This window comes from Neophocaena asiaeorientalis, unplaced genomic scaffold (genome assembly GCF_003031525.2).
Source record: "Neophocaena asiaeorientalis asiaeorientalis breed wild unplaced genomic scaffold, Neophocaena_asiaeorientalis_V1.1 scaffold192, whole genome shotgun sequence".
Classification (NCBI taxonomy): domain Eukaryota; kingdom Metazoa; phylum Chordata; class Mammalia; order Artiodactyla; family Phocoenidae; genus Neophocaena; species Neophocaena asiaeorientalis.
Window position 1 is genome coordinate 4,212,351 of NW_020185326.1, and position 16,557 is coordinate 4,228,907.

The following is a 16,557-nucleotide window of genomic DNA, read 5'->3' on the forward strand; positions in this document are numbered from 1 at the left end:
AAATTCTGACCCCTATGGACCATACCACTTTCTCAGCACCGGCTTATAGTTTTGCTCTTTCTCTATTTTACTCCTATTTTTTACTTATAAAGGGGAAAAGAAGGATTTGAGGAAGTAATATTTATTTTACAACCTTCTTTACATAAAACAATGATAGAAATGTTGTAGAGGGGAGTGAAGAGGAAATAAAAATCACAGAATGCCACGTGGAAAAAATTGTACCTTAAAGAGCAAAAAATTAAGTTACTTTGCAATTTAATATTTACACATAAATAAAAGCTATTTCTCTTAAACCGGTGATGGACAGTTGGGTATTGATTTTATTATTACTCTTTGAACTGAACATATATATTTTACACACTTGTATTGTAGTTTATATTTCCTAATAAAAGTTTAAAAAAGAAAAATATGAAGAATTTTATCTTCAGTAAAAAATCAAATACACATACGAGTTTTGTTTCATGTAACTGAATTGGAACATCTTAGGCAATCGAAACATAATAAGCCACGGATTCAGTATTGTTTTTCCTTTTAAGCAAATCTTTTTTTTCTTCTCTCTTCTTTTAAATGGCCCAAGTTGCTTTCTCATCTTGTACCTGGGTGCCTCCCTAAGAAGCAGCCTTGTCATTGGAGAGATGAACCACATTTCAAGAACAAAAGTCCCAAGTTTGAGCCCTAACCTTGCCATTTGCTGACATGGGACTCTAAGCAAGTCACTTATCTCTCTGAGCTTCAGTTTCCTCGTCTATAAAATGAGGGCAATAAAGTCTGCTCTATCTGTATCATGGGTTTTTGTGAAGATCAAAGTTAGACTAAAGCAGTAAACGAGTTTTGGAAATTGTTAGTCACAGAGAAGAAGCATAGCAGTCTGTGGAATGAGTAAAGCCTGTGATGTTAGTCTCCCTGCTCTGCCAATCTCTTGCTGTGTGACCACATGCAAGTGACTTAACCTCTCTGAACCTCTCTGAGCCTCAGTCTCCTCATCTGAAAAATGCAGATCAAAATAGTGTCTACCTCATAAGGTGGTTTTGCACATTCAATGCAAAGTGAACCCTTCACACCAAGCCCTCCACACAATGCTTGCCCCACGGCAGGTGCTCGCTAGGCAATACCTTGAAGGAGTCAAAATATCTGAGTTCAAATCCCACTTTTCCCCTTGCTGGCCATGGGGGCCTTAGGCACAGCACTGTGCCTTTCTGAGCCTCGGTTTCTCCACGAGGAACAAAGACAATTATGCCTTCCCAACCTCCCTCACGAATTGTTGCAAGTCCCCAGTAAGGATCCGGCGATGGACGTGGGTGGTAAAAATGGAACTGCTGTGCATCTCTGAGTGATTAAAACTAAAATTCATCAGCAGGAAGGAGAGGCGATTGTCCCCAGGAGGTTCCAGAAGAGGTTTCAAACCTCAGAGCAAGCCTACGCACGCTGCCCAGCAGGCCTTGGTTGGAGTGGGGCCCCAAGAACTCGCCCAAATGCCAGACTTTCATTTTCCCTCCTTATCTCGGGAAATGTTTTGCGGCCACCCCACATCACGTTAATCTCACGGGCGTCTGTGTTGAGGCACTTTGTGTCCAAACAGTTTTTTGCCAGGGCTTGGGTGCAGCGGTGACCTGGCGCAGATCTGAAGTGGAGCCCAGTTCCCAACGCACACAGCCCGGTGCCTTTGTATATGACCTGGCACTGGCCACAAACAGGGTTTTGTCAGAAGCTTCCTGAGAAAGTTGCGTTCCATTCATCTTGGCTGAAAGGAACCCTAGATGACAAATACCTCCCTCATTTAATTACAGAAACAGTCAGCAAACCCGTGGAAGAAGATTAAACCGAATGGAGAAAAGAGCAAGCCTCAATCATCTTCTCCCCCCTGGCATCTGGCCCGCACTTCTCACCTAGGATTTAGCAACTAGGGGCGCGCTTGGTTATACTTTCCACCTGAAAAATGGTTTATTTCTGCAGAAAAGTTAAACTCTGAGACCCCAAACCAGGTAAAGAAGGAATTGCATTTAGAGAAGAATTCATCAGTGGCTGAGAATTTAATAAAGATCCTGAAATTGGGAGGTGTATTCACATTTTTCATCTAGACTTGAATCTGCAGAGAATTGAAATACAACGTCAGATCAAATGAAACACACACCCCCACAAAACTAACAAACTCCTTAATCATTTTCCTCAGTTGCTGGGGAGAGAAGTATAGAGTTGTGTGGTTGCAAAGAACCTTTGAAATCTTTGCTTCAACCCATCGTTTTTAGAGATGAGAAAAACAGACACCCACAGAGGGGAAATACTCTGCCTTGTTCTCAAAGCCATAGAGACAGGGGTAAGCCCGGTTTCCCAGCTCCCTGAAGTGCCATTGTAGTTGTCTTCACTCTTCTTTTCTCTCTGCCTGTGGGCCCTTAATGTGAAGGAGACGCACAGTTCAATAGGCAGACCCTAAACTTTCACAGAATATTCCATGGCAAGCCAGAGCTCAGAGAGAGACGCTGATGGCTGTCTTCCCATCCCACTTTACTGGTTAAGGGTGTGTCCCCCCAGAATCTCCCAGGACCAACCATGCCCACCATGGACAGTTGCTGTGTTTGAGAGACTCTGGAAGCCTTGAAATAAGCTGTCTCTTCCCTGTGCTAGCATGTCTCGGTAGAAAGACCAAGGCCTGGATCGTTGCCCCGTCTCACCTGGGACTGATGGGTCAGAGCTGGTTGAAGAAAGAGAACTAAATATGAAGTCAAAAGACCCAATTCCATATTTCCTGTACTGACCTTCCATGGCTTATGTCACCTTTCTGGGCCACAGTTTCTTTAGTTGTAAAATGGATAGTAAATCCTACTTCAAAGAACTAAGGGACTCTAAGACTCACTGACAGCCTAGATGTTTGGAAGCTTCACGATTATAAAGTAGATGGGACAGTATTGAGAAAATCCTACCAAATTTTGCCTCTTGGCACTTGGAACCTTGCCTCATAAAATTACAGCTGCCCTGAAAAATAATAGACATACTTTTCCCTCTCCCTTCCACAGTCTGTTAGGGCTTCTACCCATCAGAAAATTGGACAGCTATGCCTCTAGTCACAGTTGCTGTTCTTTGAGGCAACCAAGATGCTTTTTTCTAAATTCAAACAGAGCTATAAATTCCTAGAAAAAGCTAGATAGGAGTGGACAGGAGGGCACAAGAAACCTCTCAAGTAAAGCTTTATAGAAAAGAAAATCTATAGAAAAGAAAATCCCTGGCAGCAATGCATGACAGGAATTTAATGTATTGTGCTGATCCACAGTATCAGAAAATTAGCTGCTCATTAATACAGAACTGTGTAAGGTGGGAGCATACTAGACACCAAAATCTGTGCTTGAATATTTCTTCTCCAGTTTTCTGAGGAAAAAAAAAAACTCAATTATAATGTAAACAGACAGAAAACAGGGCCAAGGGCAATCCATAGTATTGTCTTTTGATAGGCCACCTCTGAAAATACCTGCCTTGCTTTTGAGGATGAGTACTCTGAAAACACCTAACATTCAGCCTTTGCAAAAGTACCACAAAAATAATAAAAGGTGCACAATACCCAGAAGTAGAGGAAGAGTCCAGCTCTGAAGATGAGCTGTTCTAGGATAAAGAAAGAAACTTTACAAAGACTTTTGGCATCCTCAAATCATATGCAGAAAAGACATGGTCTCCATGAAACATGGGATAAGAGGATGGGACAAAAAGGGTTATGATCATAAAAAATTACTGGGAAATGGAAGAAGTCAATAACAATAAAAGTATGTCAAGGACAGTAACACTAAGACTGAGACTGTTGAAAAGCAAATCAGCAAACCCACCAAACAAAGAACTTAAATGGCTAACGTGTCTGTGCAGCTAGTCAACCACATCACAGTCAGAGGGCTGCAAAATCAATTAATGATGAAGTGTTGCCTTATCCCTGAAAGTTGAACAAAAATGTAGAAAGTCAGATAATACCAAATATTGGTCAATACGTGAAGAAATGAGAACCCTGGTGCTCTGCCGCTATGACTGTGGATGATACGGCCATTTTACCAGAAATTAATGAAACTGAATATGCACATACCCTGTAATAGAAGAGATAGAATAAAATAAGATGGTCTTCCAGAATGCAGAGGACAAGGACTGAGAGACGAAATCATGGAAAAAATATGACAGATATGGATTTGGGAAATGAAAGACAACACATAGATAATCAGGTATTCCAGTGGAGAGGCAAGAATATATATGAATATTAATGTAATATAAATATAATAAATACCTACTATTATATTATTTTTGAATTCTAAGAATAAAGAAAAGAAATCCTTCAGGCATCCAGAGAAAATCAGATACCTACAAATAAACAAGAATCAAAATATCCCTGCATTTCTCCGCTGCATCACTTTGTAGTTTCAAAGGGAAAAAATGGTAGCCCAAGAATTTTATATCCAGATGAATTCTACCATGTGTCAAAGCAACAGAGGGTCATCCTAAGCAAATTTTCAACCCTTTACCCTTCACAATATGAAAAGATGTTCTAGCAGGTTAAGACAAGAAGCAAGATTAATATATTCAGAATGGAGAAGTCTGAATACCAAAAGGAACAAAAAGAAACATTAAAAAAAAATAAGACTGCCAACAAGATGATGAAAGCAAGACCAAGTATTTATTGCAGCAATAAGCGTATATTTTAAAATCCATTCATGTACTCATTTCAAGAAATATACTTAAAAACAATTGTAATGGAATACAAATAAAAGAATCAGAGCTATGGCAGGCAAATGCAAGCAAAAAATAAAGGTTTCAATATTAATATCATATACACTACCAAACGTAAGGTAGATAGCTAGTGGGAAGCAGCCGCGTAGCACAGGGAGATCAGCTCAGTGCTTTGTGACCACCTAGAGGGGTGGGATTGGGGGGGTGGGAGGGAGGGAGACGCAAGAGGGAAGAGATATGGGAACATATGTATATGTATAACTGATTCACTTTGTTATAAAGCAGAAACTTACACACCATTGTAAAGCAGTTATACTCCAATAATGATGTAAAAAATTAAAAATTAAAAAATTAAAAAAATATATCAAGCGAGATGCTAATTCAGTATTAATATTGAGCAAGATATTATTTGAAACAAACAGCAATAAAATGACAAACAGGGTTATTTTACCTTGATAAATATTTTAATTCTCAGTTCATTCAATGATTATCTATTAAGTACCTGCTGTTTGCACTAGGGAAGTGTATACATTGCTGAAAAATAAAGATGTAATGAACACTTATCCTCAAAACAACATAAAATCAAGGCATATAAAGCAAAAAATTTGAATAACATGGAGAAATTTTCAGAGACAATAGAGAAAAACTTAACATACGTCTCAGTCTTTGATAGGTCAAGTAAGCAAAAATATAAAACGTGTTAATAATGTAATTGGTTAGCTGGATTATATCTTTTATACATCAGAAGTCTGATAAAGAATTTTATAGCTTACAACTAGACACTGCATCTGTTTTTCTGGCCAACATGGGACTTTCACAAAAATTGATTGTATAATAGGCCACCAAAAAAAACCCTCAATAAATTCCAAAAGCAGACACTGTACACACCAAATTCTCAAAACAATGCAATAAAACTAGAAATGATAACAAAATTGTAAAATAAAAAGTACTCTCTAAAATAAATAATCCTTGGTTAGGGATTAACTTGAAGCCTCAATCACAGTCTGTTTAGAAATGAACTTGGTTGTGTGAAATAAGGCAGGAGAGCCCAGAAAGATTGGGTCTTCGAGTTAGGGCGCTAACAGGGCTGTTGTTGCAGATGCTGGGTGACTGTGCTGGGGGAGGAAGGCCTGGCAAGCCCATAGGATGCAGGGGACAGCCATCAGAGGGAGAGAGAGCACTGGTCTTAGAGTCCTTTAGGCCTGGATTCGAATTCCGCTTTTACCTCTTATTGACTTTGGTGGGTATCTCAATAGCTTTCCATTTCTGGGCCTTGGTCTGCATATTCAAAACTAGGGCTGTTGAGCTGTATCAGTGGTTCTCAACCTTCACTGGGCATTGTAATCACCTTGGGAAGTTTTTAAATTATACTGATGCCTGGGCTCTATGCCCAGAGATTCTGATTCACTTGGTTTGGAGTGGGACCAAGTCATCAATAGTTTTAAAAATATCCCCATGTGATTCCAACATGTAGCCAGAGTAGAGAACTCCAGAGCTAGATGATTTCTTAGTTTTCTCCAGTTCTGAAGTTCAGCAGTGCTACCTGGCACCTGCAGTCTCTACCCAGTGGAAGAAAGGTTTAGGAGGCTAAAGCTAGAGGAACAGTGATGCAAAGCAATCTAATCAAAGTGTACATTATCTCAAATGGTGCAGAAAGTGTCAGTGCCAGTTAATATTTTGCACCCAACATGATTTAGACCCGGGGCGTATATTGTACTCCAAGCCCATTGTAAACACAATGGGCCATTTATTCACTGAACAGTAACCACTCTAATTACCTATAGGGCAAACATATGAGGTTGTTCAAGCAACAATTAATTGTGGACCTGGAACTAATGGGACAATAACAGCAAAGTATCAACCAGAGTGTGATTCAGAAATCACATCAGAAAACCATAATTTTCCAAATTGTATCAGATAAGCATTTTGGGGGATGCAATTGCACATATACCAATCCCAGGTCCTGAAATAGTTGCTGCCTGATTTTTCTAATAGCTCCTTCTTACACAGACCATAGGAAGCTGGAAGTGTTATTTTAATCTTGAGAGAAGAATAAGACGCTAGGTTTGAGCAGACTGTAAAAAGCTTCTATTTCTTACACTCGCTATGCGACCTAAGTATCACCTTCAGGCAGGGGTGCTGACCTTGTTTAGGATTCTCTTTGTGAATCTGATGGAAGCCATGGATCCTCTTTTCAGAAAAATGTGTGTCTGTATGCACATACATGCCCACACAAGCTTTTCCATACAGTTTTTAAGGAGTTTTCAGACACTTTGCAGCCCCTCTGCATTCTTGCTAGGCCATAGCCTCCGTTTGCGCACCTCCAGACACAGGGATCTCGCTACTTCCAACAGCAGGCCTTCCCTTGCTGGACAGCTCTGGATTTGAGTGTCCTCAATATGTCCAGCTGGGATTTTCCTCTCTCATTGGGCCTTATTCTACCCAGAATGTTTTTTTAACAGTTGATCTATCCTTGACCTTTACCAGTCTTGGGATGATGTCCTGTCTCTGTGGGGATCTTAGAAATTGGTTCCTGTAGGTGCACTCTAGCTCTAGGTGACAGCTGATGCGTTGTTGTATGTTCAGCTCCAACAGACAGGACCTGCTGAGACTGCTGAGTGGATGCAGGAGATCCAGGGATCCTAGGTAGTGGCCATCTACCGTCTGAGACAGATCAGGGAAAGGGACAAGATCTCCACTGCCCTGCTCTGCTAAAGTCTTGGGAGGAAAAGAAGTGCTTCCTCAGGTGACAGGAGGAGCAATAAAGCAACTTCAGCTGGGGCCTGAGGGTGCCAGGATGTTACTTCCCTGGATGTTAAAGTTGGACTCTGAGATGTACTGGATCTAGAGCTGCTGAGACAGCAAGGGTGGGGAAGGAAGGCCGGTGGCAGCAAAGAGGGATCTTGCTCAGCCGTACCCTCTCTGGATCAGAGATTTAAATGAAACAAGAGAAGGAAGGAAATACTATTTTTTAAAAATAGTATTGGGACTTCCCCGGCGGTCCAGTGGTAAGGACTCCGAGCTTTCACTACTGAGGGCACGGGTTCAATCCCTGGTCAGGGAACTAAGATCCCACAAGCCGTGCAGTGCGGCCAAAAATAAAATAAAATTGTATTTATGTATATTGAGCACAAAGTTTGGTGAATGAAGCATACTGAATAAGGTTAGATAAAGTAGCATTAACTAGTGATGTACAGACATAACCACAACAGTGGTCACAAAATTCTGGAGCTATCAGTACCCAACAACAAAAAAATTACTATACAAGAGTTTATTAAATACTTGCTAGACACATGAAAAACAAATCAATTTGTCAGGGATCACAGGATCTTATAAAGCCTAACGGCCAACCAAGTTAGCCTGTTCTTGAACCTGTGCTGGAAGGCGCTCATCACATGCGGGTACTGGGTCTCCTCCGTCCTCTCACACCAGGCGACAAACCCGTGAGGACAGACAGGGGAGGATGATAGACAGACTAGAAGGAACCATGGAGGAATTCTTTTATAATCTCAGAGTGGGAAAGGCCTTTCTAAATATGGCATAAAACCCAAAGACAGAAAGAAAAAAAATTAATAAATTCAGCCACATTAAAAAAAAATACTTCTATATGGCAAAAGACACCATGAGAAACAGCAAAAGAAAAAGTACAAACTGGGGGAGAATTAGCAACTTATATCACAAAGGGTTAATCTCCTTACTATAAAAGATCACTAATCAATAAGTGATTGCTACTAATCAATAAGAAAAAGAGTACAATTGGAGAACAAGCAAAGGATGTGAACACTTTCCAGAAAGAAACTGCAAATTGCTCTTAAACATAAGGGAGATACTCAACCTCACTCATAATAAGGTAAATGCAAACCAGAACTACAAGAAGATACTATTCTTCTACCATCACACTGCAAAGATCAAAAAATTTGATAACCGCCTTCTGTGGATGAGGCTGAGGGAAAGAGAAAGCAGAGATCAGAGGAAATGTTATAGAAGAGGTGACATTTAAGCTGTGCCCTGTAGGACAGATAATTAAAATCCAATTTAGCAACTCACTGCCACTTAAAAAAAGAAGGACTAATAAAGGGAAAGATGGATAGATTTGACTACTGAGTGTAAATTAAAATATACACACACAAAATGTAAAAGCAAACAAACTGGGATATTTGCAGCAACTGTAATAGCCTGAGTTTGAATGCTGTACATATAATAGTCTTCATTAAATTCAATAAGAAAAGCATTAGAATACCACTCAAAAAATAAACAAGAGACATAAAAAAGCAATTTCTAAAATAGGACATACAGCTAGTTATCGGCCACATGGAAAAATGTTCAACCTTATGTATAACCAATGAATTCATTATGATTCCAGTTTTTCAGTGATAAATCATTAATAAATTAGATAGAAAGATGTTTTATTTCCGTCCATTGATAAGAGTGTGGTGAGATTGGCCCTCTAATTATAACTATCTAGTGGGTGTGTAAATTGATGCAATCCTTTTTGGAAATAAATACCAAGTCTTTAAAAGCTCACATCCTTTATCTGGGAAATTTCACATCCTAGACTCTATCCTACAGAAATAGCCTGAAATATAGGGGAAAAGTGCCAAGCACAAAGACGCTTGCAGAATAATATGACAATAATGACAAATTAGAAACAGTCTAAATGCCCCCAAATTAAACATGATTCAGTAAATTATGCTATGTTCATATGCTAGAATATTATGCTGCTATTAAAAAGTTTACATGTTAAAATGTTTACAAGAAGTTTTAACAGGACGGTTAAATGCTTGTAGGATAATGTTAAGTGAGGGAATAAACAGTTCAAATGTGTATGTAGAATGATCTCAAGAATCTTTTTTTAAAACATTGCTGTGCATGGAAAAAGGATCAGAAGGAGCTAGACTACACCATTAATGATGGTTCTTTCTCCTTATTTTGCATTTTTAAAAACCTTCCCTTCAATTATAACTTGTTACTTTTGCACTAAGGAGGTTTAAAAATATTTTGCCCTTGTGTTTGTACCTCGAGTGAGAACTAAAGACCTCTGTTCCCTTAGGAAAGATCCTGGGCCCACAGCTCTGAGGTCCCCCCAGTAAAAGTGCTGTCTCTTTTGTGTTTTCAGCTCTCTTTTGCTGCCACCACGCCTGTTCTAGCAGATAAGAAAAAATACCCCTACTTCTTTCGGACGGTCCCATCAGATAACGCAGTGAATCCAGCCATCCTGAAGTTGCTGAAGCACTACCAGTGGAAGCGAGTGGGCACACTGACCCAGGACGTGCAGCGCTTCTCCGAGGTACGCTCTGCCGAGAGGCACGAACTCACCTACCTCTGGGCAAGGGGCAAGACGGCTCAATCAGGGATGGGCTCTGACACGGGGCCTTTAAGCTGTTGAGGAATTCGATTGTGTGCGGGACAGGTGAAGGTCTCCAACCTGCACAGCTCAGGAGTGGAACCTTCTTTTCCGTTGTGCCTTTTGGCTAAGTCGCGTGGTCTGTTCCCTCACTGCCCCTGTAGTGTGTTGTCCTTGCTGCTGACCTATAGTGGCCATCTAAAATCACGAGGTGCCGCCAAGAGCCTTTCTCCTGTGAGGAGGGTTTGGGGAGGAGCTGGCTTGGAATGAAGTTTCCAAAGTCACTGTGGATTGGGTGGTTTTTCTGGTTTTGTTTTGTTTGTTTTAATGACTTACACGTATACATCAATACTTGGTGTTCTGGGGTTTATTGTTGCAACAATAACAGCAACAAAAAAGCCAAATTATATATAGTAAAAAAAGAAAAGTGCTGCTTTACCCAATCCCTCTAAATCTACTCTCTTCCAAGTGAAGTCCTGCTTTCCGTGTAGTGTTCATCTGCCCAGACCTTTTTCAATATATTTAAACCCAAATGTCCTCATACTAGATAGTTTGCATTTTTCACTTTACAACAGATCTTAGAGATCTTGATTGACTTCGTTCTTATTAATGGGCCATGGTGTTGTGTCCCATGGATAGATGGTAATTTATTGAATGTTTACAGCTTTTTGATATCACAGCCAACACCTTCCCACCTAGGTGTGCATCTTTATAATAGATATCTAGAAGTGGAATTATTGGGTCCTTTAAAATGTTGAGACATACTGACCTCCAGAAAGGCTGTTCCAATTTCTAATCCCTCCAACGACATTTGAAAATTCCCATTTCCACATATTACTATTAGCAAATCTTTAAGAAGTTTTCTCCACTCACCTGAGTGCAGAGTGGTTTCTTGTTTTTCTTCCTAGTCTCTTTATAGTTCCTACTTTCCTATCTTCTCCTATGTGTGCTCTTGATACATGGAGCCTCCCAACAAGGTAAGACGTTCCAGGTGTGCTTAGCAGCCCAAGAGAAAAAACACAACTGATTTGGGGGGAAATGTATGAGGCGGGTGTCCAGGCAGACCTCAGTGAGAGGAGTCAGGGAGGACACGCCCCTTCTGCCAGTGTGGGGCGGGGGATGGGCGAGGAGAGCAGAGCAGGGCAGGGAATCACAGACCTGGTTTCCACTCCAGCTCTGCACTTACCTTTCTGAAGCTCTGCCCCGTTTCTCCTTTGGGAAGGAGAGGCCACTCCATGCTTTGGCTGTGCTACCTTGGAGAAGTCACCTTACTTCTCTGAGCTGTGGTTTCCTCCCCTATAAGATGGGGACAATAACCCTTCCCATGCCTATTCCTGCAGAGTTGTTGCCAAAATCAGATGAGTCATGAATTTTAAAGAGCTTTGTAAACTATAAAGTTTATGCACAGAGAGGGATGTTTTCAGAGGCGCTTGAAAAGCAGACGTGTTTGGCCCCACCATCTGCGGTCATCCAGACAAGGCCAGCTTTTCCCTGACAAGGTGGTCCTGATATTCCCACCTCTGTTTCCCAGTCCCTAGGGAGAGGCACAAGGGGAACTTCACCTCCAGTGGGAGTGACTCACTGCCAAACACTGGAGAGGCTTTTGCTGGAAGTCTGCCCTTTATACAGCAGCCACAAATGTTCTGTAATGAGTGTGAAACAGTTCAACGGGGGGGGTGGGGAGGGCCAGTCCTGTGGTCCCATTAACATGAGACTCTGCTGAGATTTGGAGGGACCTGCTTTTTTGCCAGGGGAGTCTTTGTCTGACAGAGTCTGAGGGGCCCTTAGAGACAGCTCCCCCAACCTCCTCACTGTATAGAAGGGGAGACTGAGGCCCAGAGAGGAGAAGCAACAAAGTTCAGGGTTTCAAAGCACCTCCGAAGCCATGAAAGATTGTTGGCAGAGAAGTTAGGACTGAATCCTGGAGTCTGGATGCCTGGTCCAGACCTCCCATTGCTCCTTCTTTCCATCTATAACTTCCTGCAGTCACATGGGAACTACCTGTGTGTAGCCTTGGAGGTTTGAAAAACCCCAAATCTTTGGTGTAAAGAGGATAAATGATCGGCCCCAATTTGGTTGAGTGCTTTATAGATTTCCAAACACTCTCACAGCTGGTTGCCCTGTAGGGAGGGGTTATGGTTCCCATTTTACAGATGAGGAAACTGAGGTCATGGAGGGTGGGTTCCTTCTTGCCCCAGGACACTTGCTGGTAAAGAGCCCAGCCCAGGCTGGAAGCCTGGCAGACTATTGGTCAGTGTTTTCTCCATTACTCTGTCCTCACTGGGGTCAGGTGTTGGCAGTTTGGTACCACATCTCTTCCCCTGCACAGCTATGTTAGAGCCCTCAGCTGGGTTTCAGGGCATCTCAGTGGGAAACCTCTTTTCTAAGGACAGGATGTTGCTTGGTGGTATTGCTGGCAAGAACCCCTCTCAATTTAAATCTCTCAGCCCAGCTGACTCCTCTCTGTGCCCAAGGGCTTTGGCATCCCTCTTCTGATGTCTGGGCTGCATCGCTGGAGTGCAGGCCCTGGAAACTCGCCAGGGGCTAACAGCTTTTAGTGAGTGCAAAGGAAACTGGATTCCTTTTATGAAACTGGTCGATCAGCAGCATCAAGCACTTCTGTTCTGGACTGGTGCACTGGAAGGAATGTCAAATGAAAGCAATCCTGAAGTTGGAGGGGACAGGGGGGAGTGAGAGGCCAGGGTGCTGTGGCATCCACATGGGCAGTGCAGGCACAGGATGGAGGCAAGGATGAGGTGGAGATGAAGACAGTGAGTAGGGGTGCCTGGCAGGACCAGCAGAGACAGCAAGAGGGCTGTTTGAGCCTCTTCTCCCAGCTCCAGGTTCTGTGCTGTACTAAGCCATCTTCACTGAGTTATTCTTTGCGTTCCTGATTCCATGATGCAACTAACCAGCTAAGTACTGTTGGACACATCACTCAGTCTCTCTAGGCCTAAATTTCCCCTTCTGTAAGATAAGGGAGTTGGGTCAGTTGACCTCTAAGATCTCTCCTAGCTCAAGGAATCTGTGGTGAGGGTTTAGGGAGATCTGGTCATTGACCCCGATCCTGCCACTGCCAGAGGTGTGACCATGAGAATTACTGAGCTTTGTACCTCAGTTTCTTCCTCTTAAAAATGGGGATAATAATGGTTAACTCTAAGGGTGGTTGTGAGGATTACATATGTTCAGAAAGTTAAAGTGCTAAGAGGAGTGCCTGACTCATAATAAGCACCATGCAAGGGGTGGCTGTTGTTTTTATTGTCATCTAGAGTCTGGTTCCTTAACCCATGGCTGGCTGCCATTCAGGAGCCCGGCTGTGTGGCGGGGTGTGGTGCCTGCCACGAGCACGGCTCCCCTTTCCTCCCCTCCTTCCAAGCCAGCTCAGAGACTCCCTGCCCAGTCACAGTCACTGGTCCTCAGTGATCTCTGAGGGCACTTCCGGGGCTGAACTTCCACACCAGAGTCTCCCTCAAGAGTTAGGACCCACCGAAGCCTTTGATCTATACAAGACCAAAAGGGCACCATCTGCAGAGTTTCCTCTGCAAAGCACCTGCCCCTTCGGCCCTCTGCAGCTCTTTGAAGCCTTCTCTGCTTGCCAGGTTGCCATCTGCCCCACCAAAGGGGTTTCTGGTCACCTCCTCTCAAGTTGCCACTTACACAGCTTGGGGGACATGCCCAAAGATGAGGGCAGGGGACCCTGTGCTTGCTCCTAATCAAGGAGTCAAACTTAGTAGAATCGTCAGCAGCAGAGATGAGCTCCTTGGGGTGGCCGCAGAGACCCTTCACATCCCCTGAGGCCTCCTTCTCTGTCTCATCTCAGGCACTTCCCCCTTTGGTCCAGCCTCTTCTCCGTGCTGGCTCCTCTCTGTGAGGCGTCCTCCCCCCACACCTGGTTCTGCATTCCTCCCCAGGCTGGGACAGGTGTGCCGCCTCTGTGCTTCTCTCGCCTCGGGCTTCACTCTGTACCAGCTCCTTGCACAGGGCAGAGAAATACCCCATCTGCTTCCTCATCGGTCACCTGCTGCCACTGGACTGGAAGGCCCCAGTGGACAAGAGCCTTTCTGTCCCCTCACCCTGCATGCTGCCTGGCGTGTCTGGGTTCACTAAGGATTTCAGTAAATCAGTCTCTATCCATTAGGCCAGATTCTTAGGGGTGAATACAGTGATTTCCTTTCTGTGGCCCATAGTCTGACTGCAGCTAGGATGGTAAGATGGGGGTGAGAGGGGTGCAGAGAGGTCTCAGTCCCTGTCATGAGTCGCTGGGGCCATGGGGAAGAAGGGAGGCACTGGCAAAGTTGGGAAGTCACATTCCCACAGAACTCAGCTCAGGTCATTCTGTCATCTATTAACTGAGTCTTGTTTTGGATGTGACATTGTTTGTTGTTGGAGGATTCTTCTAGAGATCTCAGTGGAAAGTTCTGGGCTGGCCACTGGAACCAGCAGTGACCTGGGTCCTGCCATGTGGTTCTTCTGGGTGGCGTCAGTGTTGGGCATTGGGAATGAGCACACTGTAGTTTGTGTCTGAGTTATGTTTTTTGCTCTCTGTGATGTTCATTCTGAGTTGTCGTCACTTCAGAATCCTCTCTTACCAGGATCGGGTAATCCCATCCTCTAAAGCAGTTCTTGCAGGATGGTCCTGGACCAGCAGCAATATCAACACCTGGGAACTTGTCCACAGCAAATTTGAGGGCTCCACTCCAGGCCCCCTGAATCGGACCCTCTTGGGTTTGAGAATCCCTGTATTGGAGGAATGGGAAGCCTTCAACTGAGGCCACTGTGCTCCTAGGCCCACTTTGTCAGAGAAAAGGGCCAGGCACACTGAGCCACCTCTGACCTCTGTCCTTGGCTTTCCTCTAGGCTGCAGGATCACCTGGGCCACCCACATACCTGCAGATCTTCTATCATTAGGAAGCAGGAGGGGACTCCTGACAGATCAGATTCTAATCCTGATGGTCCTAGTGCCCCACCCTGTGCCCCAGCTTCTATTTGAAAAACTTGCTGATGCTTTTAGGTGATTGGCTGTTGGCCCCCAAGCGAGAAACGTCCTCACCTTCTTAACGCTTTTACCTCCTGCTCTGTGAGAGACGTGTGGGCCAGCCAGCAGGGACTGCTCCATATTCATCTTGCCCTCTCCGAGGTAGCTATTCGTGCAGCCTTTTTGGCGCTGAGGGGAGGGCTCCATTATTTCCCAGGGTGGTATGCATATGTGATATGATTTTTGTACAGTTTTAATAATTGTGTATTTATGTTATTATATACCGGGGGGAAAATTACTAGCCCATCAAAACTGAACTTCATTGATGTTCTCGTTTAGAATGAAATCTTCATTTAAAAAATGAGTCTGTTTAGAGGAAAATACTAAGCTAGCAAACACATAGGTGGTGCGTGTACACAGTGAAATTGCCTCTAAGAGGGTACAGGAGGGACTGAAGTGTGAGGACCACTGAAATGGATGAAGCCATTTGGCTGCCTGTTCATTTAACAGATGGGGCTGGATGAGGGGTAGGGGGTAGTACTGGCAATAGACTTTTCCTTGAAGCCCTGGTCCAGTGCAGATAGTCAATGGGAAAAACTCCAGGTCAAGGTCAAGAATTGGCCCTGCAGACCTTCAGGCTTCTGAGGCCGAGATTCCATGGGACAGACTCTGAGGTTCAAGCAACACTTGTTCCTTCATGTGCATGCCCCCAGGTGGAAGTGCAGGCAACTAGCAGGTGCTCTGCCCACCCATCCCTGCAGAGTGGGAAGACCCCACCTTGGTGAGAAACACCTTTCATCAGGGCCTGCGGTTTTCAGTCCTTCTGCCATCCTGGTGGCAGCGTGTATACATTTGCAGGCACATCCAGGGTTTCTTTTCCAGGGGTGGCTTCAGTGGCTGAGCTTTCTGAGGAAAAGGCAAGCTAAATGCCTTGGTCTGGCTCAGAGCTCTGCCTTTGGAGAGATGGCCCACTACACTCCACCCTCCACTCTAGAACAGGGAGGAGATGGCGGACGCATCCTCTGTAACACTCCACAGCAGGTCTTCAGAGCCAAGCACCCACCCATCTCACACACCCCAACTCTTAAAGGTGCTGCCCTCGACCCTGCTCAGAGAGGATGGGATGCTTGGCTGGGATCTATGGTGCTAGCCCCAGGGCTCATGCAGGGCCTGGGTGAGTGCCACACTCACTGCTCACCAGGGCTGTGACATAAGATATATCTCCACCCAGGCTGCGTGGACCCCAGAGCACAGGGGTGAGTGAGGGCCCAGAAGGAGATCCTGGAGGCCTCTGGGGGCGGTCCTGGCCATCTACCTCAAAGCCCTCACCAGGGACACTTCCTGGGGCCTCCTGCACAGTCCCTGGGCCAGGTTCCCAGAGCACGAGGTGATCCCCATGAAGCAGCTGTTGCACCGGGACCGCTGGGTAGGAAAATGTAATTATGACATCATCTACTGCCATTTATGGGGCGCCTACTGTGTGCAGGTGATGACATTCAGTCGCCCAGCATGGTCCGTCTCCATTTGGAAGAACAGACTCACTCAG

The 16,557-nt window shown here is 44.3% G+C and overlaps 1 protein-coding gene across 1 annotated transcript in view; it reads left to right on the forward strand.

Moving 5' to 3' along the window:
• Nucleotides 1-16,557, forward strand: part of GABBR2 (gamma-aminobutyric acid type B receptor subunit 2) — a 354,769-nt gene that overhangs the window by 132,215 nt on the left and 205,997 nt on the right. Inside the window, exon 3 of the mRNA XM_024734390.1 lies at nt 9,809-9,979. Coding sequence (XP_024590158.1) covers nt 9,809-9,979 — 171 coding nt within the window. The remainder of the gene's footprint in view (nt 1-9,808; nt 9,980-16,557) is intronic.